At 42.6% G+C, this 22,836-nt stretch overlaps 1 protein-coding gene across 1 annotated transcript; it reads left to right on the top strand.

The window, feature by feature from the left end:
* The first annotated feature begins 67 nt into the window (after nt 1–67).
* On the top strand, nt 68–22,464 carry myo1f (myosin IF). The gene is made up of 29 exons (XM_085136927.1): nt 68–189; nt 298–458; nt 4,150–4,278; nt 6,994–7,083; nt 7,211–7,305; nt 7,403–7,490; nt 7,620–7,709; nt 9,725–9,856; nt 10,686–10,820; nt 11,090–11,222; nt 11,544–11,740; nt 11,867–11,947; nt 12,051–12,137; nt 12,286–12,372; nt 13,560–13,727; nt 13,820–13,905; nt 13,990–14,071; nt 14,148–14,254; nt 14,721–14,819; nt 14,902–15,046; nt 16,193–16,307; nt 16,401–16,570; nt 18,458–18,603; nt 18,840–18,986; nt 19,067–19,215; nt 19,574–19,645; nt 20,056–20,263; nt 21,224–21,384; nt 21,482–22,464. Exons 2-29 carry the CDS (start codon nt 456–458, stop codon nt 21,556–21,558), a joined length of 3,279 nt encoding a protein of 1,092 aa, XP_084993053.1. The 5' UTR covers nt 68–189; nt 298–455; the 3' UTR covers nt 21,559–22,464.
* Nucleotides 22,465–22,836: the final 372 nt, after the last annotated feature.

The raw sequence follows: 22,836 nt of genomic DNA, 5'->3' as shown, positions 1-22,836 counted from the left end.
TGATTTAAGATAACTATCCCCTTTCGGCGGATGAGCGTTGCTTGCCGTCACGCTCGCCTGCTGCGCGGCGGGCGAACTGGACTGACTAATCGTGCCGTGGAGCTGGCCGTCGTTGCTTCATCCTCCCGTCTGACGACTCCGAGCGCGACAGAGCGCAGAATGGAGAAGTAAGCGTCCGAGCTTCGTGCGGTGAGTTAATGTGCATCGGTGTGTGTTAGAGCAGTTCTTGTTTCACACACACTGCCGGTGGGAGTATGAGGAAGTAGGTTTTTGAATGCTGTACTGGATGTCTTGTAGGGTGCTGGTTGCTGTCGGCTGTCCTGGTTGTGCGATGGCAGCGATCTAAGGTCAACCTGTGGATTTTTTACAACACGCGCAAAAAAAAAAAACACCCCCCCCCCACACCATCTCTCTGGACAGTGGACAGCTGAGGAGGAGAGAGGCCCGCGGCAACAATGGTACAGTACACCTGCATCTGCTCTCACAGCTGTAACATTTTGTGCATTTCAGTTACTATTTGCTGCAGTTTTCTCAGCTGAAAGGGCGAATTGTGATAATTTGTATGTTTTCAGGCAGTTTTCTTTCAGCTCATGTCACTTTTCTCCTTTTCTAAAAGCCAAAGGAGGATTTTTGGTGCTTTAAAGTGAGTTTTGGCATCAGAAGAGATGAGATAAGATCTCTTCAGGGGAATTCATCTCCTTCACAGCAGCAGAGTGATGTTTCCTCTTTTTCAGGGACACTTTCTCACAGACTCGAGCTTAAAGCAGTGCTGTGCGATTTCAATTTGAGGCCCAGGTAGAAACTTTAAATATAATAGACAGAGTAAGAAAGTGACCAGTCAAGCAGGGAAGACAGATGAGCTTGAATTTAAAGGGAGGATAATGAGTGGTGCACTCGAGGGGGGCTAACGGACCGAGCTGCAGGCAGCTGCAGGAACTGGTAGCATGTACAAAGTTTAGAGGGTTTCACAAGATGCAGCAACGAGGTGTGAGAGGGGAAGTGGACTACAGGAGAGGCCTGCAGTTTCTGTCACAACACTTCCTCCACACATCCAGGATCGCACAGCGGTCGAAGCTGCACCAGCAGCCACATCTGACAAACGGAGGTAAACGAGCAGTTTCAAGAGGGAAGAGAGTGAAAACGCACGCCCAGCTGTACTCGGCTCCCTGTTTACGCGCCACCTTTACATTTAGGCTCCAAGCCATTTATCTGTCATCATCTCAAGTGTGAGAAAAGCTTTCAAATCTGTGTCGCGCCTGTTTACACGTGACAGCAAAGGAAGAAAAGGAACAAAAGCCGACAGAAATAAATTCTGAGACGTGTCAAACGCATCATAGGGTCGTCTTTTTCTTGCTTTCTTTAAACGACTGTGCAGAAAGTTCCGGTTTGATGTGGAAAGCTTTTGAGATTCAACGTCTGCTGATAACCACACCTCACCGCAGCTGACTGGCATGTAGTTTGTGGTTCTTAAGGTGTTGGATATTTGCTTTTTTTTCTTTTAAAGGCTGGTCTTTCAGTGAAGTCCAGTGTGATGTCATCACAGCTAAAAAACAGGAACATGTTTTTTTCTTCCTGGTGGACGATGTTGACTTTATAAAGGTTGTTTAAACATAACTAATAACTCTATAATAGTCTCTCCAGTCCTACAAACCTACTCCTGAACTAGTTCAATACACGAGTATTTAATCTGCACACAGCTCCATTTAAAAATGATATAAGACTTAAAGGAAGCTACTGCGGGCAGCAGATGATTTAATCTCAGTTAAATGGCATCTACTTACCCCCTTTGCATTTTAATATTGTAGGAAAAAATCTCTGAGTATCAGAAAGCATCAACAACAATCAGATGACCCTGTTAGCATCCAACTGTCAACAGTGGGAAGAAAAAACTCCAGGAACTTAACAGAAAGAAACCTCCAGTGGAATCAGGTTCAACCATCGAGACAGGACGACAGGCAAACTCTCACTAATTGCTCGTGTTCGATAATCTGTTAACCAGCAACGACGTTTGCGTATCAGCTCATCAGTAGATGATCATTAGATCACCAACACCTCATCAAAGCCGTTTAACCTCTTCTAGTAAAATATTAAAGACGATCGCAGAACATAAAAATCTCGTATTTGAGTTTTATTTAAAGAGACGCTGATCTCTGCTATTTCTCTTCAGTCGTGTTGTCATCACGTCATTGAGAGGCACCAAAGCTGTGAACTCATCCTGTAGAGGTGGGAATCACCAAACATCCCACGATACGATATTATTGCAATTTTTAAAAATATTTTGCGATATTCCGATTCTGTACATAAAGGTAAACTTTATCAATCATCATTTTCTCTAATATCAAAGTCTCACACTCAGTCTTTCTCTCATTTCAGTTTTATTGTTGACAAACTGAACGGTTTGTATTACAGTCTAGTCCAACTTAACTGAATCAACCATCTGGTACAATTATAGCTATTCTGAACTATGCAGTTTATGAAAACTATGCAGCCCCTTCAGCAACTGAAGAATTTGAAAGTAAATTAAAACAAAATATAATTTTACATTAAATAAAAAAGTTTTAAACTTAATTAAAATAAAACATGTCTTAAATTAAAATAAGTAAACTGTCATGTTTATTGCTGCCATAAACAAGTTAAACACATTTGGACAGTGAAGGAATGTCAGGATTCTTGCTCAGAAAAAGGATCAACATGCTCTGAAGTCAGAGCACAAAAACCTTTTTTGTAACAAAGTATCGATTTCTGCTGTCCCTGTATCCATACATTATTAGCAAACAAAATATCACCATGCTACAAAGTATCCATTTTTTCCCCACCCCTATCATCCTGCCAGCAGCACCATCCGAGTGCGTGACGCGTTCATTTATAACAGTCGTTACAAATTCATATTGATCCACGGATAAAAATAGGTATAGTTTGGGTCAAAGTCATATCTGATTTATGCTTTAAGCTCAGAAGGTGTGAGCACTGACACGTATATGAGAAAAAAGAATCGCGACTTTGTGACTTCCGCCCGCTCTTTCCCCCTCAGGGGCTTTAAATTCAGAAACAAAAGTGTGCACTAAACACGCATACGTGCTGTGCTTATTTAAGACACGAATATTTAATCACACACGCAGCATCTGTATGCATCGCTCTTTGTTGGAGTTTGCAGCCTGACAAGAGTTTCATAATTAAACTTTGTGCTTCTATTTTTTGCTGATGAGCTAAAAATGAAGCAGAATCTGTTAGTAGAGCTTTCGCTAATATTTGTGGCTTTTATTGTTTTTCATACGAAGGGATTGAAACCAGAAACCAGCAAGATGTTAAAAAATGTAATGAAATACGACTTCTTAGCACAAGGTTTGTTACAATGTGCAGCGCTTTTCTTCATGACGTGTAGAGACAGAGGTAGAGGTCACGCCTACCGAGGTCATAGATGAGCACAACAAGCTCACCAAGTGACAAAGAGGTCATAACCGAGACGGTGAAGCGACAGATCGGTTCTTCAGCCTCTTCTTCGCCCACTTTGGCAAAGCCGTCCCAGAGACTTCCTTTGTGTTTCCCCAGCTTTCACCCATCAGGCTGAAATAACGAGGCGAGCGCTCCTGAGCTGAAAAACTGTGGAAACAATCAGTTTATTATAAGTTTATCTTCGCCTCCTGTGTAGGTGTCGTATTGTGTTGAGGCAAATTAGAAGAAGCTTCTCTAAAATGTCCGAGCTAGAAAATGAGCTCACCTCCTCTGTGACCAGTTTCCTGGTAACGAGCCCCGAGCTTCCTGTAATGACAACCACACTGGTAATTGTGTTTTTAAAGCTCGGCTTTACTGATGCCAACGCTCGTCATGCACTTGAAACTGTTTCATTAGAAATCTTCGCTCGGCCTTCCTTTGCTTCCTTTTTGGTTTGCTTGTTTCCTTCCTTTCTCCGTGATGCCCACACGTCTCTCTAAAGCTCTCGTCTCTACAACAAACACTAATATTGTTTCAAAATGCTCATTTTTCTGGTTCAAATTCCCACTCAGCCACAGAGCGCTGAGCTGCGCTGCTTTTGCGTCACAGCGTGTGGTCGTTTCTTTGATGAGGAAACCCAGCTTGAGTAAAATGTCCTTTTAAAGATTATTGCAACATGTCGTTACTAACCGAGTCTTCCTCTCCTCTGTGATTCAGGCAAAGTATCACTGGCAGAGTCAAAATGTCAAGCAAAGCGGCGTGGACGACATGGTCCTCCTGTCAAAGATCACCGAAGACGCCATCGTGGACAACCTGAAGAAGAGATACATGGACGACTACATCTTTGTATCCTACGAGCTGCCAGCTGTGTTTGATGTTGTAATTTATACCTAAAGGCCTCTATTTAAACTGTCCCCATAGTCTGCTCTATCTTCACAGTGAATCTCGCTAAAGAACCCGAACGTGAAAGCATGAAGTGAAAAATCGCCTCCAGTTCTAAGTTGGCTGAAACGGCCTTCTTCCATATTTGTGTACAGTCTTCTTATCCACCCACAGACGTGCTGATCAAAACACAAATTCACAGACAATCAAACAAACATATTTGGGCATAAATATAAGGAATTCACTCTTCCTCTTCTGAGTTCACCGTGTGACTCAACAGCCCACTTCCGTCTTCTGAAAGCACAGCTGAACGTCAGAGCCATATTTAGAGAAAAAACTCATCCATGTTAAATCCTGAGTGAGAACGAGTTGATGTTCTATCGAGAACGACTCGTTTATATAAGAAGCTGTTTGTTAATCACGAGTTACTCTCCTGTTAACACGGGGGCCTCTGTCTTACCAGTCTGATCAGGAAGGAAGTGAACTGATAACGACACTGGTCATGTCTGTCACACGTAGCTTTATTTAGGTTATAATGGATTCATGACTTTGGTATTTCCCCCTTCCCTCCGTCTGGCAGGTGGGCACATGGGTAGTTATTCAGGTCGGTGAGCACCGTGCAGATTTGGCTTTGACATTAGCAGAAATGTGTCAGCGATGATGTCACCGTGACATTTTGGTTCAGACTTCGTGTACAGTACGAGCAGGAGCTGAAACTTGTGATTGCGCTGATGCGAGGGGTGTCAGCGTATACTTTGTCTGTTTTCTGTTTCCAGTGTTGGGAAGGTTACTTTTAAAATGTATTCCATTACAGATTACAGATTACATGCCCCAAAATGTATTCTGTAACGTATTCCGTTACGTTACTCAATGAGAGTAACGTATTCTGAATACTTTGGATTACTTAATATATTATCATGCTGTTTACAACTACATGAATGTACTATTGCTGTGATTTATTACTGTTACTGAAGGTCCGCGGCTCTGAACCGTAGTAAAGGGACCTCTGACTAATACGGTGGGTTCTGTGTCGGCTCGTAGCTGAAAACTAGCTTTACTTTGTTGTCTGGGTCAACTTTGCTAGCAGAGACAGAGAGAGGCGTTGAAAGGCTGCTCCAACAGAACTTATTGTTTCAGAGGAAAACACGAACACGGTGTACAGTCGAGTCTTAATAGCTTACTTACAACTGGGCTCGTCAGGCTCTCTTCTTGGCTGCAGTGGTTATTATTATATTTAGATGCTTCCAGCTCCCGTTTTTGCTCGATGACAGCTCGTATTTTTCCTTTTTCTCCCTCCCTCGCTCACAGACACATAACTGCTGTGTCCCAATTCAGGGTCTGCACGCTTGAAGTAAGCATTTCAAGTGCGATTACGTCACCGCCACGCGACGACGGCTGTCCCAATTCGAAGTGTACTTCAAATGCATACTCCAAATGCGCCGTCGATTTCCCCAAATATCAAGCGTGGTCCGGTGCACGCTTCGTGGTCCCATATATCCCACAATTCATAGCGCGGCGTGGGTGTGGATAATATAGCCGCAAAATACGGCAGAAGGGAGCGGCCAAGAGTGAACTGTCAAAAGTAAGTACTGAATATGACGTCACTTAATTATGTGCGAATGTTTAATAACTAAGAACATTAAAACATTGCTGTTTGCCACATGTTGGCAAAGTTGTGTGACATTAGTGATGTTTGTACTTACAGCGTTAACTTGGCTTTAAAGCCTATATATATATATATATATATATATATATATATATATATATATATTAGTCCCGTGGCCTCAGATACTCAACTAATCAAAGTGATGTCATGACAAAACATTTTTCTCCTTCATTTCTGTCAAACAATGCTGTATGTAACGTTTCTCGTGGTTAGTATCATGGTTGCTAGGCAACCTGAACAGCGCAACGAAGGGCTAGACCGTCCCATTTCACAAGCCTCTCATTTCCGCACTTCTCTACTTATAGTATGCGCCGTACGTAGTATGCGTAGTGCGCGTACTTCAAGCGTGCAGACCCTAAATTGGGACACAGCAATAACGTGTATGGCAGTCCATTCTCCCTGCAGCACGGACTACACTGCCCATGATGCTACATTCTTTAGCGCTATACCGGTAGCATTCTGCCTGTTAGCTTAGCACAACAACAACAGGCGCTCTCTCACCCAGGAAACACGCAGAGAGAGCGTCGCCCTGTAACCATGGCAACCGTAACGCTGCCGCCTGGAACAACAGAACGTAGCTGTCAAACAAAACCCAAACAGTCCTGACGCGCCACAATATGAAACAGGGAAGTACCGCCGTGTAATCCATTTATTTCAACAAAGTAACTGTATTCTAAATACCACCTTTTTAAACGGTAACTGTAACGGAATACAGTTACTCATATTTTGTATTTTAAATACGTAACGGCGGTACATGTATTCTGTTACTCCCCAACACTGTCTGTTTCACCTGCAGAGTGAAAGAGTGAAAGCTGCCCCCCAGGAAGCTATTAGAAGATGGGGTATTTGAAGGTGGCTAACATTAGCTTTAGCTCATATGTCAACAGAACTTTACAAACAAAAACATTTCACTTTATTCAGCTACAAAACGTCTAATGTACGTCCGCTCTGTTTAAGCGTATTTAAACCATATAATGCATCATTCCCAAACTTTCCTCAGCCGCCCTCTCCAGACTTACATCGGCCCTGTGTTGATATCTGTTAACCCCTTCAAACAGATGCCCTACTTCACTGACAGAGAGATTGAACTCTATCAAGGAGCTGTAAGTGAATTTTCATCGCCGTCTTCTCAAGACTTCTTTAAACTTGTGGCATATGTGGTGCAGAGGTTCTTCCTGTTGCCCTACGCTCGTTTTACTCAAGCTGACCTCAAACCGTTTCGCTCTACAGGCCCAGTATGAGAATCCACCGCACATCTACGCCTTGACTGACAACATGTACAGAAACATGATGATTGACGGGGAGAATCAGTGTGTTATCATCAGGTGAGTTTTCTGCTTCCCACGATGACGCCCACGCTGTGCCGTGCAGGTATGTTTGACAATAAAATATGGCTTTGCGGTGTGTCTGCCTTTTTTTTAGCGGTGAGAGCGGTGCTGGGAAGACAGTGGCTGCCAAATACATCATGGGTTACATTTCCAAAGTATCTGGAGGAGGATCGAAAGTGCAGGTACAGACCGTATGCTTGCGCCGCCTGAATCTTCAAAATGAGTCAAAAAACCTTTAAACTTCCTTCAGTGTGGCGTGGAGGTTTTTCACTGTCTGGTATTGTGTTAATGTTTGTGTGTGTGTGTGGCAGCATGTAAAAGAAATCATCCTGCAGTCAAATCCTCTGTTGGAAGCCTTTGGTAATGCCAAGACTGTTCGCAACAACAACTCTAGTCGTTTTGTAAGTATGATTATTTTACTTGAAGACCTGGTGTGGATGCTTTCTATGAAGTTTATAGTTATTAGAGGTGGGAATCACCATACATCCCACGATACGATATTATTGCAATTTTTAAAAATATTTTGCGATATTCAGATTCTGTACATAAAGGTAAACTTTATCAATATTCATTTTATCTAATATCAAAGTCTCACACTCAGTCTTTCTCTCATTTCAGTTTGATTGTTGACAAACTGAACGGTTTGTATTACAGTCTAGTCCAACTTAACTGAATCAACCATCTGGTACAATTATAGCTATTCTGAACTATGCAGTTTATGAAAACTATGCAGCCCCTTCAGCAACTGAAGAATTTGAAAGTAAATTAAAACAAAATATAATTTTACATTAAATAAAAAAGTTTTAAACTTAATTAAAATAAAACATGTCTTAAATTAAAATAAGTAAACTGTCACATTTGGACAGTGAAGGAATGTCAGGATTCTTGCTCAGAAAAAGGATCAACATGCTCTGAAGTCAGAGCACAAAAACCTTTTTTGTAACAAAGTATCGATTTCTGCTGTCCCTGTATCGATACATTATTAGCAAACAAAATATCACCATACTACACAGTATCCATTTTTCCCCCACCACTAATAGTTATTAAGTAATACACCTGCTCATTTAAAAAGAAAAACCCAAAGAACTCAACCCCCACACCCCAAAAATAAAACATCAGCAGTTCAGCAGTCACGTATAATTTTTTCACAAATAAACGCCCAGTGTTCTTGATCTGAACCCTTTAAACTGTTCAACTATTTATGGATCCTTCGCAGTTTTAAGCTCAACTTCTGTGGTAAATCTACACCCTTACAATGTAACCGTAACCAAGAGAAATCCCAACAATCAAATGAACCCTTTCGGCAACAGTGGGAAGGAAAAACTCCCTTTTAACAAGAAGAAACCTCTGGAAGAACCGGGCTCGGGGAGGGCAGGAAGACGGGACAAAGGCACACCAGGTTACCTGGAAGAGCACTTGCTTTAGCTTGCTGAGTGTGCTAGTTGTAAAAAAGCTAAGATGGTTAGCTTTATAAACAGTACCCATGCTGAATATCAGCTTATTAATTAGAGAAATACCCTCAGCAATCCCATGATCCCCTTTGAGCAAGCGCTTGGCAACAGTGGGGAGAAAGAACTCCCTTTTGAGGCCTCCAGTAGAACCAGGAGTGTCAGAAAATACACAAACTCTGTGGGAGGGAAGACAAGGTGTAGTGGCACCAACAGCAGCAGCACATAAACAGACGGGAGCGCAGAACAAGTGCTCATTGTTTTTATTTTTTTCAGTTTTATCTATGACCTTTATCAAAAAAAGGAACGCTTTAATCTTAAAACTAGCGCGTGTGTCTGTCCTCTGAATCCAAACTGGAAGGTGGCGCCGCTGTAAAGCGTCCTAATAGCTAAAGGCTCCGCCCCCTGTGCTACTTCTGGAAATTCTAGGAGTGAGAGGGAAGTGCTGCATTGGAATAACACGGCACTATGATGTTTTTAAGGTGATTAGCTAATATTAGCATGTAAGTAATAACAGCTGTAGCTGCAGAGCCACGTATGTGCCTGTAGCCTCATCACGAGTCATTTATCACAACATTCTCGTGCACTTCAAAAACACTTTCATTGCATTCACTCTGGTTTCTCATGAGAAGGGTCCTAATGATCATCACACCCATAAACCACCCTAACCTGCATGTCTGCAGCTTTAGCGTGAGATATCAGAAGAGCAATTAGTTGTATTTCCTGTTACCCTTTGTGCACCATCACAGCTCTTGTGCAGTCAGATGCACGCATATATTTCTGACTCATATAAATGTAGTGAACATGGAAGTGGTTTATCTTTAGGAAACGGTCGCATGATTTGAGAACCGTCTCATCCTGAAAGCAAATTCTGACACTGACTGATCTGCAATAACGAGTGAGGACAGATTTCCTCGCGGCCTCGTTTCTCAACTCCAAGTGTTGACTTTGATTTTTACTTTAATCAGGGGAAATACTTTGAGATCCAGTTCAGCAGAGGAGGGGAGCCAGATGGTGGAAAAATATCAAACTTTCTGCTCGAGAAGTCGAGGGTGGTCAGCCAGAACGAGAACGAGAGGAACTTCCACATTTACTATCAGGTGAGAGGCCGATGAGCACAAACCGCAGATTAATAGCAACTCCTTTAAAAAACAAAAGACAGTTCCTCTTATGACGGGCTCACACTGTGCGATTTTGTCAGTCGCACGATTCGGCTCCTGCTCAAACTGTACGATTGACTCGCAGGGGTTAGAAGTTCGTAGGTCACGATGCAGGTCTCACACTATACGACCCGATGCTCTGATGCGACGCGAGCGCTCAAACTGTGCGTCCATAACATGAAGGTTATAACAGAAAATCTGTCGCTCGCTCTCCCTCTCTGTCTGTCACTCACACAGACACACACCGCCATCAACTTTGATAAATTGCTAATGAAAAACATGATCAGGCAGCTGTGATTGAGCAGCAATGTAAATCCAACTATTTTCACGGTTGTTGTGGTCGTGATGATTTTGTGAGGCCACATCGAAATGACTCGGATGAGCTTCCCAAAGTTCTACAAGTGCCTCCATCGCTTGTGTCCAGATCACACGCTGCACCGCCGCGCTGCGCCGTCTTTTTCGCTGACATTTGTGTTTGCGCGTGTGCAGTGTGAGAAACTGCGGTGACGCCCTCACGACCAAGCGATTGATGATCGGGAGCTGGTCGTGAGGTGTTAATTGCTTCTCGTTTCCCCGCGTATACTACACGATCCATGACGCACGATGAAGGCCAAAATCGGGCCGATCGCCAAAACGGTCGCACGACTCAAAAATCGGCTCAAAATGGGCCAAAAATCGCACAGTGTGAGGCCGGCATTAAGCTGTAAGATCTTCATTCAATATGAAGCCAGTGTGTGACTCCTGCTGTGCCTGCGTTGTTGTCTTCCAGTTGATAGAGGGAGCTAGTGCTCAGCAGAGAGAGGCCCTGGGCATCATGACTCCTGATTATTACTACTACCTCAACCAGTCTGGGACATACAAGGTGGATGGGACCAATGACAGCAAAGACTTCCAGGAAACTATGGTACGCTATTGCTGTTTGATGGACTCAAACTTATAGGTGGGATCGTGTGGTGTTCAGCAAACCTGTGCTTGGTAATAAACGGTCCCATGTTTGCTGTGTGGAAAGTCTGATCAATGCTTTGTAGCTAAACCCGTTCTAGTGGCTCTAGCTGATCTACACTGATTGCTGGCAGGAAATAAAATGTGGAAGTAAAGTAGTTCTGCTTGACATCCCCTCACGTTGTGGTGAAGCTGCTGCCGTCACACTTTCTTCTTGGATTTGCTCTTCAGGAGGCCATGCAGGTGATCGGGATCCCAGGTGACATCCAGACGCAGGTGCTGCAGATCGTTGCGGGCATCCTCCACCTGGGAAACATTAGCTTCATAGAAGCAGGCAACTATGGGCAGGTGGAGAGCACAGACTGTGAGTGCGACACGTGCCGACGCATCTTCTGTTCACATGCGGTCACACTCCTGCTGGATATCACCATAACAAAGCTCGTCCCCCGGCACACGCCCTACAAATTAATAGAATCTCTACACACACAGACGACTTCCCTGTTTACTGCCTCAGTAGATAATTGGTGTTTACATCCACAGCAGCAGTGATACCCTCCCTTCTGTCTAGGGAGGGTATCATTAATTCATCATAGGAAGTCTTTGCTTATAGCATAATAAAACACATCTGAATTACGAGTCCGTTTTAGGCGCGATTGAACTACAACTTCACTTTGTTTCGCTCCAGTGCTCGCATTCCCCGCCTATCTGCTGGGCATCGACCCCAACCGTCTGCAGGACAAGCTGACCAGCCGGAAGATGGATTCAAAGTGGGGAGGGAAGTCCGAGTCCATTAACGTGACCCTGAACCAGGAGCAGGCCAACTACACGCGAGACGCGCTGGCCAAAGCGCTGTATGCACGCCTCTTTGACTACCTGGTGGAGGTAATCACGCTGGATGATGCAGCTGAGCAAAAACAGACTAAAGAAAATGAAACATTTGCTTTTAATTCAGCTGACGTGTATTCACGCTCCTCATCTGCTCTTTGCATTTGTCTCTTACTCCTCCAGTCTATAAATAAAGCCATCCAGAAACCATATGAGGAATTCAGCATCGGAGTGCTTGACATTTATGGCTTTGAGATATTCCAGGTTAGGCTTCTCATAACTTCCAGATACTTAACCTTTGCACGCATCCACTAAAAGACTAAATGTGTGTTTAATAGCAGGATTTGTGTTGCATTCGCTTCCTCAGAGAAACGGTTTTGAGCAGTTTTGCATCAACTTTGTCAACGAGAAACTGCAACAGATCTTCATTGAACTCACCCTGAAGGCTGAGCAGGTAACTATAAATAAATAAAACTATATAAATAAAACTATATAAATAGAATTGAGTTGTAACTGCACTGTGCAGCGCATGCATTTGAGGACCGGATTCTTCCTTCACTGTTTGTCCTCAAACCAAATGTTTTGCTCTCATTGTCTCTCAGGAAGAATATGTTCAGGAGGGCATCAAGTGGACGCCCATCGAGTACTTCAACAACAAGATCGTGTGCGACCTTATTGAAAATAAACTGGTGAGCTCATAAACGTGATGACTGACGGAGGGTTTATGCAAATCGTGTAAAATTGGCTCTCATTAGAAAACCAGTGGGCCCCTAAAGCAGCAAGTTTGGTGCTCTGCTTCCTGAAAACAGTGAAACAGAAGAACAGAGCGCTCGGGGTCACAACAGGAAGAATCAAGTCACATGACCAAGATAGAGCAGTAAGATCGGGGGTAACATTTGCATTTTGTTTTTGGAAAAGTTTTATTGCACATTTATTTTCACAGTAAATCAGATAATATGTGATATTCCCAAAAGTTAACAAGGGAAGAAGAAAAGACACATGAGGCATCGGTGGAGGAGCTGCAGTTTTATCTCCTCGTATGAATTTGTGTGTTTGAAGTGTTTGACTAAAAAATGGTGATTTACATGCGGTCTAAAGACATCAGGCTTTCAATCAAACTACTGTATAAAAGTAACTTCATATAAGTTTTATTCTGGTCTTTAAAGCTCATATTAAAGCTCTACACATGTTTACTGGGAACCTCTAATTGGGTTGCTGCCTTCTTATCTATGTTCCCTGCTTGTAATGAAACATGCTGGCCGGTATTCTCTTCGTCCGCGTGGTTACTTGTTGCTTTCTGCTCCATTTGCCCGAACTGAACTTGGTAAAAGAGCTTTTGTCCATTTAGCACCGTCGGCTTGGAACAAACTGCAGAAGGAAAATGACTGAATTCATTTCATTAAGTGCTTTTAAATCTAAACTACGAATCCTTGAGGCCAAGTTCATAACATGCAACTGTTTCAATTAGATTGATTGTCATTTTAACTGACTTTTTTATTTTTATTTATTTTTATTTGAATTTTATTTTATTTTATTTGTATTCTTTCACTTATTGCTGCCTGTGTTTGAGTCATTTCTGTAACTGTGAGACACCTGCTGCTATCTTGGCCACGTCTCCCTTGAAAAAGAGGTTTTTAATCTCAATGGGATTTTCCTGGTTAAATAAAGGTTAATAAATAAATAAATAATTCAATTTGAATTCAAAAACATTACAATCAAAAGTTACCAGGTGGTCACGTCGAAACATTTTGTATTATATAACTGCACGTGTGCTAATTTGTATCCATTTCTAACAGATATTTCTTATTCGTTTATCTAAAAGTTATCAAACTCGTAAGAACAAACTCGCAGCTAAAACGCCGTCGTCTCTTTGCAGAACCCTCCGGGTATAATGAGCGTGCTGGATGACGTGTGTGCCACCATGCATGCCAAAGGAGAGGGTGCAGACGGCACTCTGCTGCAGAAACTGCAGGCTGCTGTGGGGACGCACGAGCATTTCAACAGCTGGAACTCGGGCTTTGTTATACATCACTACGCCGGGAAGGTAAGATTTGATTTTGTTTGCTCGATGTGGCTTATAAACCTCAAAGATTTGTTTTTGGGGGTTTTAAGTGAAAATATCTGGTGTCATCGCAGGTGTCGTATGATATCAACGGCTTCTGTGAGAGAAATCGAGACGTGCTTTTCCCCGACCTCATCGAGCTCATGCAGAGCAGTGAATTGTGAGTTTCCTGTACTGGTCTGATTGTTGCACTGAAGGCGTCGTTTTAAAAAAACAATGCATTAACAAAAACGTGTCTCTTTAGTAACTTCATCCGTAGCTTGTTCCCCGAAAACCTCAACACAGATAAAAAAGGAAGGCCGACCACGGCGAGTTCAAAGATCAAGGTGAGAGCTTTTGAATCTGTTGATGGTTGATTTTGTGCAGCAGCGCATTCATCTCACGCTGTTGTTTCCCTCGCAGAAACAAGCGAACGACCTGGTGAACACGCTGATGAAGTGCACGCCGCATTACATCCGCTGCATCAAACCCAATGAGACAAAGCGGCCGAAAGACTGGGAGGAGAGCAGGTAATGCTCGCCGTCACGCTTTGAGGAAAAGATTTCACAGGGAATCAAATTCAAATTCAAATTTTTATTTGTCACATACAGTCATACACAGTACGATATGCAGTGAAATGCTTGGACAACTGCTCGTGACCTAAAGAAAAAAAGAGAAAGGAAATAAATATGAAAATAAAAAAGGGTAAATTTAACCAGGAAGGAATAAAATAAAATAAAATATAAAAATTAAGTTAAGAATGAAATAACTGTACAACACAAATTAGAATAAAGGGTAAAGGGTAAATTTAACTGGGAAGAATAAGATAAAATATATAAATTAAAGTTGAAAATAAAATAACTGTACAGCAAAATACACAGTATAGAAATATATAAGAATGTATGAAGAAATATAAATATAAATATATATATACACACAATAACAGCAGCAAACAGCAGGGAACGTTTGCTGATCAGTGGCGAAATCTGTTTTTAGGGTCAGGCATCAAGTAGAATACCTCGGACTGCGGGAAAACATCCGCGTACGAAGGGCTGGATTTGCATATCGGAGACTCTTCAGTAAATTCCTGATGAGGTGAGTTTAATCGTGCGTGTTCATGGAAAAAATAAACACAGCTCTCACTGTGATTTGTTTGTTTGGTGCTTTTTGAATCCAGGTACGCCATCCTGACAGCCGAAACATGGCCGTGCTGGAGAGGGCCAGAGCAGCAGGGGGTGCTTCACCTCCTCCGCTCCGTCAACATGGATAATGATCAGTACCAGATGGGACGCACCAAAGTCTTTGTGAAGAACCCCGAATCGGTACGGAGCTTCACATTTTATATTCCCTCAGGCTGCATATTTGTTCTAACCAGTGTTGTAACATAATCAACTTTATCTTGGCGATCATGGCTCAAGATTTGGGAGTTCGTCTTGTAATCGGAAGGTTGCCGGTTCGAGCTCCGGCTTGGACAGTCTCGGTCGTTGTGTCCTTGGGCAAGACACTTCACCCGTTGTCAGAGGGCCCGGTGGCGCCAGTGTCCGGCAGCCTCGCCTCTGTCAGTGCGCCCCAGAGTGGCTGTGGCTACAAAGTAGCTGCCATCACCAGTGTGTGAATGGGTAGATGACTGGGTGTGTAAAGCACTGTACAAATACAGGCCATTTACAAATAAAGAAAAGCTCACATTAAGCTCTCGTGCCTCTCAGTGAGGTAAAGAGCAGAGAAGATTATGCTGCATGTGTTTTTTGACTCATCTCAGCAGGACGATATTAATGTTGCTGCGCTCAAATGTTTGCATGAAAAAGGACTGAAATAGCTTCAAAGATTAAAAAGGTTCAGACCACAGCTACGTTCTGACCTCCACATAGCTGCGACATGTCGGGGGAAGTTTTTGCAAGTGTTATTAATGACATTGTCGCACACGGATGTTGTTGCCATTGTGTTTTTCAGTGAAACAGGCTTGACAGCTGCTAATAATACTACTTCAGCTGGTTCATTAACCACTTTAATTCCATTTAATGTATAAAAAAATATTAGTCCTTTATTTTTTATTAGTTCTTTATTTATCCAGGTAAAAAATCTCATTTCCAAGAGAGACCTGGCATATATTGAAATATATATATTGAAAGGCAAAGACTCCTCGGCTATCAGACGAGCTCCTGTGAGCAACGATTTGGTGATAGTGGGAAGGAAAAACGTCCTTTTAACAGGAAGAAACCTCTGACAGAATCTGGGGGAGGAAGACGGGACAAAAGACACACTGAGACAGAGAGACAGATATTAATAATAACTAATGATTAAATGTAGAGCGGCACATAAACACGGAGGGAGTGAAGAAGAAACACCATGTGCATCATGGGAATCTCCAAGCGTAGGTCTATTGCAGCATAGCTAAGGGAGGATCGAAGGTCACCCTGCTCTAACATGCACTAAACCTGCAGAAATACTCATGCACACATGCCTTTCAGCTGTTTCTGCTTGAGGAGATGAGAGAGAGGAAGTTCGACACTTTTGCCAGAATCATTCAAAAAGCCTGGAGAAAATTCATCGCGAGGAAGAAGTACGAACAGATGAGAGAAGAGGGTGAGTTACACAAACGACGAGATTCTCCGCACAGGTCGCGCCGAAGAGCTCGAGTTGGTTTTAGAAATGTTTGTTCTTCCTTGTGACTCGCAGCCTCAGACATCCTGTACAACTCCAAAGAGCGGCGGAAAAACAGCATCAACAGGAACTTCGTCGGCGACTACCTCGGGCTGGAGCAGAGGCCTGAGCTGCGGCAGTTCCTCGCCAAGAGGGAGCGCGTCGACTTCGCTGATTCGGTTAACAAGTTTGATCGCAGGTTCAAGGTTTGAATTCTTGTGTTTTCGTCCAATCAAAGAAAGAGTTGGAGTTCTGTGCAAAAGTCTTGAGCCAATCCGTCATTTCTTTATATTTTGCTAGAAAAGTGATTTATTGAAACATGTTGCAAACATACATGGAAAAGAGAAAAAGTGAGTTTTTACTGTTCTAACAAGCTTGAAGGTTTCGTGTGACCACCTTGATTCTTCAACCTGGATTATCCAGCTTTCTTTAAGTAGTCTTCAGGAGTAGTTCTTTTCTGCTTCAGCAGTGTTGCGGTCGAGGCTCCGGGGAGGCCAGTTCACGTGTGTGCGCTCGGGATGGTATATCAGGCATTTTTCAAAATTTGATAAACGACATTTTTATGTGTTGTGTGTAGAAACAAGCTCGATTGACTCACAGGTCAAAAGTATTCCTCTGAAAACCGTCAGGCACAAGCAGACAATCTCCAAAGAAAACAACTAAAAGACCTTCAGAAAACTATTGCCTAAGAAAACTTTGATAAAAATAAGGAAATGAAGGGTGGCTCAAAAGTTTGGCAACGTACTCTATGTTCAGTTTCTATAACAATAAGACCTTAAGATTTATAAAAGACATTAAATTCACGCTTTCTTGCTTGTTGTCGACTTCAGAAAAAATGTACCCAAAGAAAAAAAAAAAAGAAAACCCAACAATCATGTGACCCCCTATGAGCAATAGGGCTGCCACAAACGATTATTTTGATAGTCGACTAGTCACCGATTATTTTTGCGATTAGTCACTAATCAGATCATCATCCATTGGACATAAAACGTGCAGCTTATTGCACCAGCAGCATCTGCTCTTATATAACTATCATTAGCTTACAGCTTTAAATGTGTAAGGTATGTGCTAACTAAAAATAAAGACAAGATGATAGTTTATTAAATTTTAATGAAATTTGAAGATGTTACGGTGAAGTTTAATAAACTCCTTGCTATCTAAAATATAACAGGACACCGGAGTAAATTCTCGAGCATCTCACACTTCTGATAATCAGCTGTCTGCTTGACGTTTATTCAGCTGTGTAAAAACTATAACTTTAATCTCAGCCAAACCGATTTACTCAGGAACAAATAAAATACTAAAAAAAGCCAAACAATAACATTTTAAGTTATCTAAGTGACTTATATATATTTAACCTGAGTAGCGAAAGACGGCGGTGGGTTTGAAAACGGTTAGCCGGGAGTCCGGTGTTCTCACGGCTCTAGTTAGCCTAGCCCCCGGCTAGCTATCGAGCTAGTGGGTAACAGACGTCTCTGAAAACGTCGGAGCGCTTTTGAAAATATGTGGTGTCTTGATAAACTGAGCAGATATTTGAGGTTTACACAGCTACATTCTCGCCTGAAAATATGTTAAACGTTTATTTTGTGACTCAGAAAGAATAATAAGAGTAATATTAAAACTAACTAGCTGCCGCCATTGTTGGAAACTGAGCTGGGCTGCGCTATGAATTCTGGGATACAGCTTCTTCTTCTTCTTCGGGGTTTAACGGCAGCTGGCATCCTTGTACATGCAGTGCTGCCATCTTCTGTTTCAGTCCGTTATTACACTCTTAAATCCTACTACTTATTCCTGCGTCTTTTGTGATCTTACAAAGCTTCAAACGACGCGTCGACTATTAAATCAGTCGTCGATGATTTTGATAGTCGACGTAATCGTGACTAGTTGACTAATCGTGGCAGCCCTAATGAGCAAGCAAACTTGCTCATAGGGGGTCACATGATTGGGTTTTTCTCTGTATGTGTTATTGTAGGGTCGACCTTACAATATAAAGCACATTGAGGCGCCTGTTGCTGTGATTTGGCGCTGTATAAGTAACTGAATTGTACCTTGTCCCCAGAGTCACCCGCTTTCCTTTTCTCCCCCCAACCCAGTCTATCAAGAGAGATTTGATCCTGACACCGAAAGGCATCTATCTGATTGGCCGAGAGAAGGTGAAGAAAGGACCCGAGAAAGGACAGATAAAGGAAGTACTAAAGCGGAAGATGGAGTTTGGAGACATCAGCGGTGTCTCTCTCAGGTGTGGATCTAATTAACACAGATTCATGACTAAAATGTGTCATTTTTATGTAGCCTGTGTATTTAGTCTGTTTGGCACTGAAGTGAAAAATGTAACTGCATCCTCTGCTCTCTTCTTGCTGCTATTTTAACGCTTCCTTGAATGTCTTTCAGTGTTTCAGTTACCCGCACTGCTTCCTCTTTCTGTTTTTAAACTTCAGCAAGAGTGAGTTCACGCTGTTTTTTTTTCCTTCTCAGTACGAGACAGGATGATTTCTTCATCCTCCACGAAGCCCAGTATGACAGTTTGCTGGAATCCAACTTTAAGACCGAGTTCCTCAGTTTGCTTTCCAAACGCTACGAGGAAGTGACAAAAAGAAAACTGACAATCTCCTTCGGTGACAGGTCGGTAGAGGAGCACACAGCCTTTGTTAGCATGAGAAAAAACACGCAGGGGTGACTAACGCACGTTCTTCTTGCTTCAGGCTGGAGTTCAGAGTGAAGAAGGAGGGCTGGGGTGGAGGAGGCACCAGAATAGTAGTGTTCCAGAAAGGCCCTGGAGACGTGGCCCAGCTCAAACCTGGAGGGAAGACCCTGTCTGTCACAATAGGAGATGGTCTGCCCAAATCCTCCAGTAGGTTAAAACAAGTCATGATGCCGTATAGACTTGAAAATAGTAGGAACAAATTTAAATAATAAATAAAATGCTGCCAACCTCATACAAAGGGGATAAATATCTACAGAGAGCAAAACATATTTTAACATGGGACTTTATTGGGATTGACTCGCTTTTAGAGCCAGCCCCCAGTGGCCAGCTGAGGAACTGCAGCTTTTGGCACTTTTGCCATTTTCAACCCACGCGTGATTAAAAGTTAATTTTATTCATGTTAATAAATAAATAAAATGTGAATAAATTATGGTCATGAGCAAATTTAAATAGTAAATAAAATGCTGCCTGTATAAGCATGCTAACTGTCCCTTCTTTTGATTAGAGCCAACCAGGAAGTCGTTTCCGCCGTCTTACGGTGGAGGAAGAGGAGGAAGAAACCACGTAGCCCCCAAATGTAAGCCACTGCTCACCTGTGATCCCAGCCAAAGCCTTTAGATGTGGAAAAACCCTTCCCAGTGGCTCAAAGTAACTAAATAGGAAGTGTGGATGTACTTATTGAAACATAAAGTACTGTAGTATTTACACTCTGTTGTATTTTGATTAACTTTTCAGCTGTTTCAGTCATAATCCTTTTTACTTTGTGTTTATTGAACAGCCGATTGCTTACTTTGTTCATCTAGGTCGTAAATAAAAGCTCGTTCAATGCGACATATGGCTCCAGTATGTGAAGCTGTAAAACAATAAAGCAGCAAAGGCACCAGTGATAACAGTCGTGTCATATAACGCTGAAATGGGCCGTCCTGAGTCTTTACCCTCGTACTGCTGCTCTGTTAATGAAGCACACGCTTCGTTCTCTCTCCTCAGCGCATCAGAACGGTGGAGCCAAATTCCCCAGAGGTCCTCCTAACCCACAAGCCGATATCACGTATTCCTCCCCGCAAAAGCAGGGCCGACCATTCCAGGGAGGCCCGCCCAAACTGGGATCCCAGAGAGGCCCCCGACCTCCAGCGCCAAACCAGTATAACCAAGGAAACTTGGACTTCCTTAATGTGCCCGATCAGGGCATGTCAGGGTAAGACATGTTTAAAAAAGACATTAAAAAAGAATAAAGGTGTGGTTTGTGAGGGATTACCAAGGTGAGGCTGAAACCAGCGAGTAACTGAAAGTTAGAGCGAGGCAGAGAAACCTGTTTGTTTCTCACTGAATTACTGAATCATCTCTTCCATACTAGATGCTGTTTCGCTGGTTTGGGGGGGGGGGGGGTGTTCTGGGAACAAAGTAGTTCCTACCAGCTGCGCTCAGAGGCGGGTCAGAAAGTCTGGTTAAATAAATGTTGAGGGTTGAGAGAGATTTAAACACATTATTTAATTCTGGGGAGAAAAATCCCGACAGCCTCTCTTTAATCCATTCAGGGTGTGGCGCACGCTGTTGGCTAAAGTCAAAGACTATCAACGACAACAACACCTTGCTTTTATGTTTGTTTGTTTGTTTTTCAGCTGACGGTCTGTTATTCTGACCGCTGCTTTTTTGGGATACGGATGAGCCCGGACTGGGATGAGTCCTGAGGATGTTTTAGCCGAGACTAGTGCTGGTTTGCAAAGTTCACTGACTGTGGTCTTAAACTGGATGCTGCATTCTGCTAAAAATGAATTATTAAAACAATCAGTAGTTAGAAGGAAGCTGAACAGCTGATTCCTCAGAGGCAGCTATAATTAAGCCCAACTTTAAGCCTTTTAAGGGTAAATTTTACAGAAATTACCTCTCATACGGAGAACAAAGGGGATAAATATCTACAGAGAGCAAAACATATGTTTTCCTGTTGTAAATTTAGATATTTTAACATGGGACTTTATTGGGATTGACTCGCTTTTGGAGCCAGCCCCCAGTGGCCAGCTGAGGAACTGCAGCTTTTGGCACTTTTGCCATTTTCAACCCACACGTGATTAAAAGTTAATTTTATTCATGTTAATAAATAAATAAAATGTGAATAAATTATGGTCATGAGCACCTCCTTTTCCCCCCTTTGTCACAGGAAGCAGAGGAAAATGAGCATCCACCAGCGACCTCCTCCTGCTCCTAAACCGCAGCCTCGACCTCAGGGTCCTCGCTGCCGGGCGTTATATCAGTACGTCGGCCAAGACACGGATGAGATCAGCTTCGAGGCCAATGACGTGTTAGATCTCGTCAAAGAAGGTGCGTGCACGAAAGCAACGACATGTAGGGAGATGCATATTGATGAGATAGACTGGAAGTGGTTCATGACGTGTTTCTTTACCGTTTCTCTCCGCAGACCCGTCGGGCTGGTGGACGGGCAGAATTAGAGGGAAGGAAGGTCTGTTCCCGGGTAACTATGTGGAAAAGATTTGATGAGAACCTTGCGAACGTGTCTGTGTTTGCTCATGAACAGATGTAATTCAGCACATTCAGAAACTGCCTGCGAGTTGTTCACGGATGCATCGGGGCTTTCAAAGGGTCGAGCTCTCTGATGTTTGAGCCCCAGCTAATTTACCCGGCAGCGTGCCGTAGAAGCAGAACACACGAAGGATTACTCTTGGGTTTATTATCGCTAAAGCACAACTGCAAATAGCTGCTCAGGTTCCATCTTTGTCTTGGTGTCAAACAATCCCGTTGAGAAAGAAACCAGCGAGGTCTTCGACGTCACCTGTGACTGGTTCCTCCACGACTCAGTTACGCCGAGTGAAGGCGTGACAGAAGAGCAGCATGAAAATACTGCATCGCTTCCTGATGTTTACACTGTTTTATCTGCCTGAAGCTTTCTTCACGATCAATGACGACTACTTTTGATTAAGTCAACAAGCGTCTAATCGAGTGATAACAGACTTTTGAAAATACTGATGATGATGATGATGATGATGCTTTTGCTCTGAAACTTCAGATCAAATCAAAGCCATTAAGATGAGCAACATTTTAATGTCAGTTATCTTTTTTTATACTCTGATTTTTTTTACTGAGATTTCTCGTGGTATTTTCTTATATTTTCGTTTTAATAAAAAAAAGGAAAAAACTTTTATTTCCACGTTTTTACCTCGAGGACTTTTGCACTTGTTTGTTTTGTGTTGCCGGTAAGTTAGAAAAACATTTCTGAAGAGCAGAACACAAAGAAAGAGATGGTTGAACTTTAATATGAACTTGAATGTGATTATTTTGGCCAGCTTTTGTATTTTTATTTTAACTTGTGGTGGATTTTTGTAAAATATGTGATTACTTTCAGTCATTTTGTTTTTTATGTGAATGAAAAGATTAAAATAAAGACTCCCTCAGAAAGAGTTTTCTTTCAGTTGTTATAAAGTTTGACATGTTTGCTCACAAAAATAATATTATACCTGTTCTGAAACGTAGCTCTAAAAAAAAGCTCCCAAAAGAGATTTCCTGTTCCTACAGGTAGTATCATGATATCTGCTCACTGAGGTACACGTCGCTGGTATTAGTTTGACTTCTTAGAATAAACAAGGTGCTGGACAAAAACATGGAGGCACTGAAAGATGCACAGATTGTGCAAAGATCTAACCAAAATAATAATCAGCCAGTCAGCTGCTGCAAACAGGCCACAGCACAGATCTTTAACCTGCGTCTCAGCAGCAGCAGCTTCGTTTAAAGCTGCGCAGCCTGCAGTAATTGGATTGG

The sequence above is a fragment of the Neolamprologus multifasciatus genome, chromosome 17 (genome assembly GCF_963576455.1).
Source record: "Neolamprologus multifasciatus chromosome 17, fNeoMul1.2, whole genome shotgun sequence".
Lineage (NCBI taxonomy): Eukaryota > Metazoa > Chordata > Actinopteri > Cichliformes > Cichlidae > Neolamprologus > Neolamprologus multifasciatus.
Note: the sequence above shows the minus strand (reverse complement) of the source record. Positions and strands in the feature narration are given on the sequence as shown.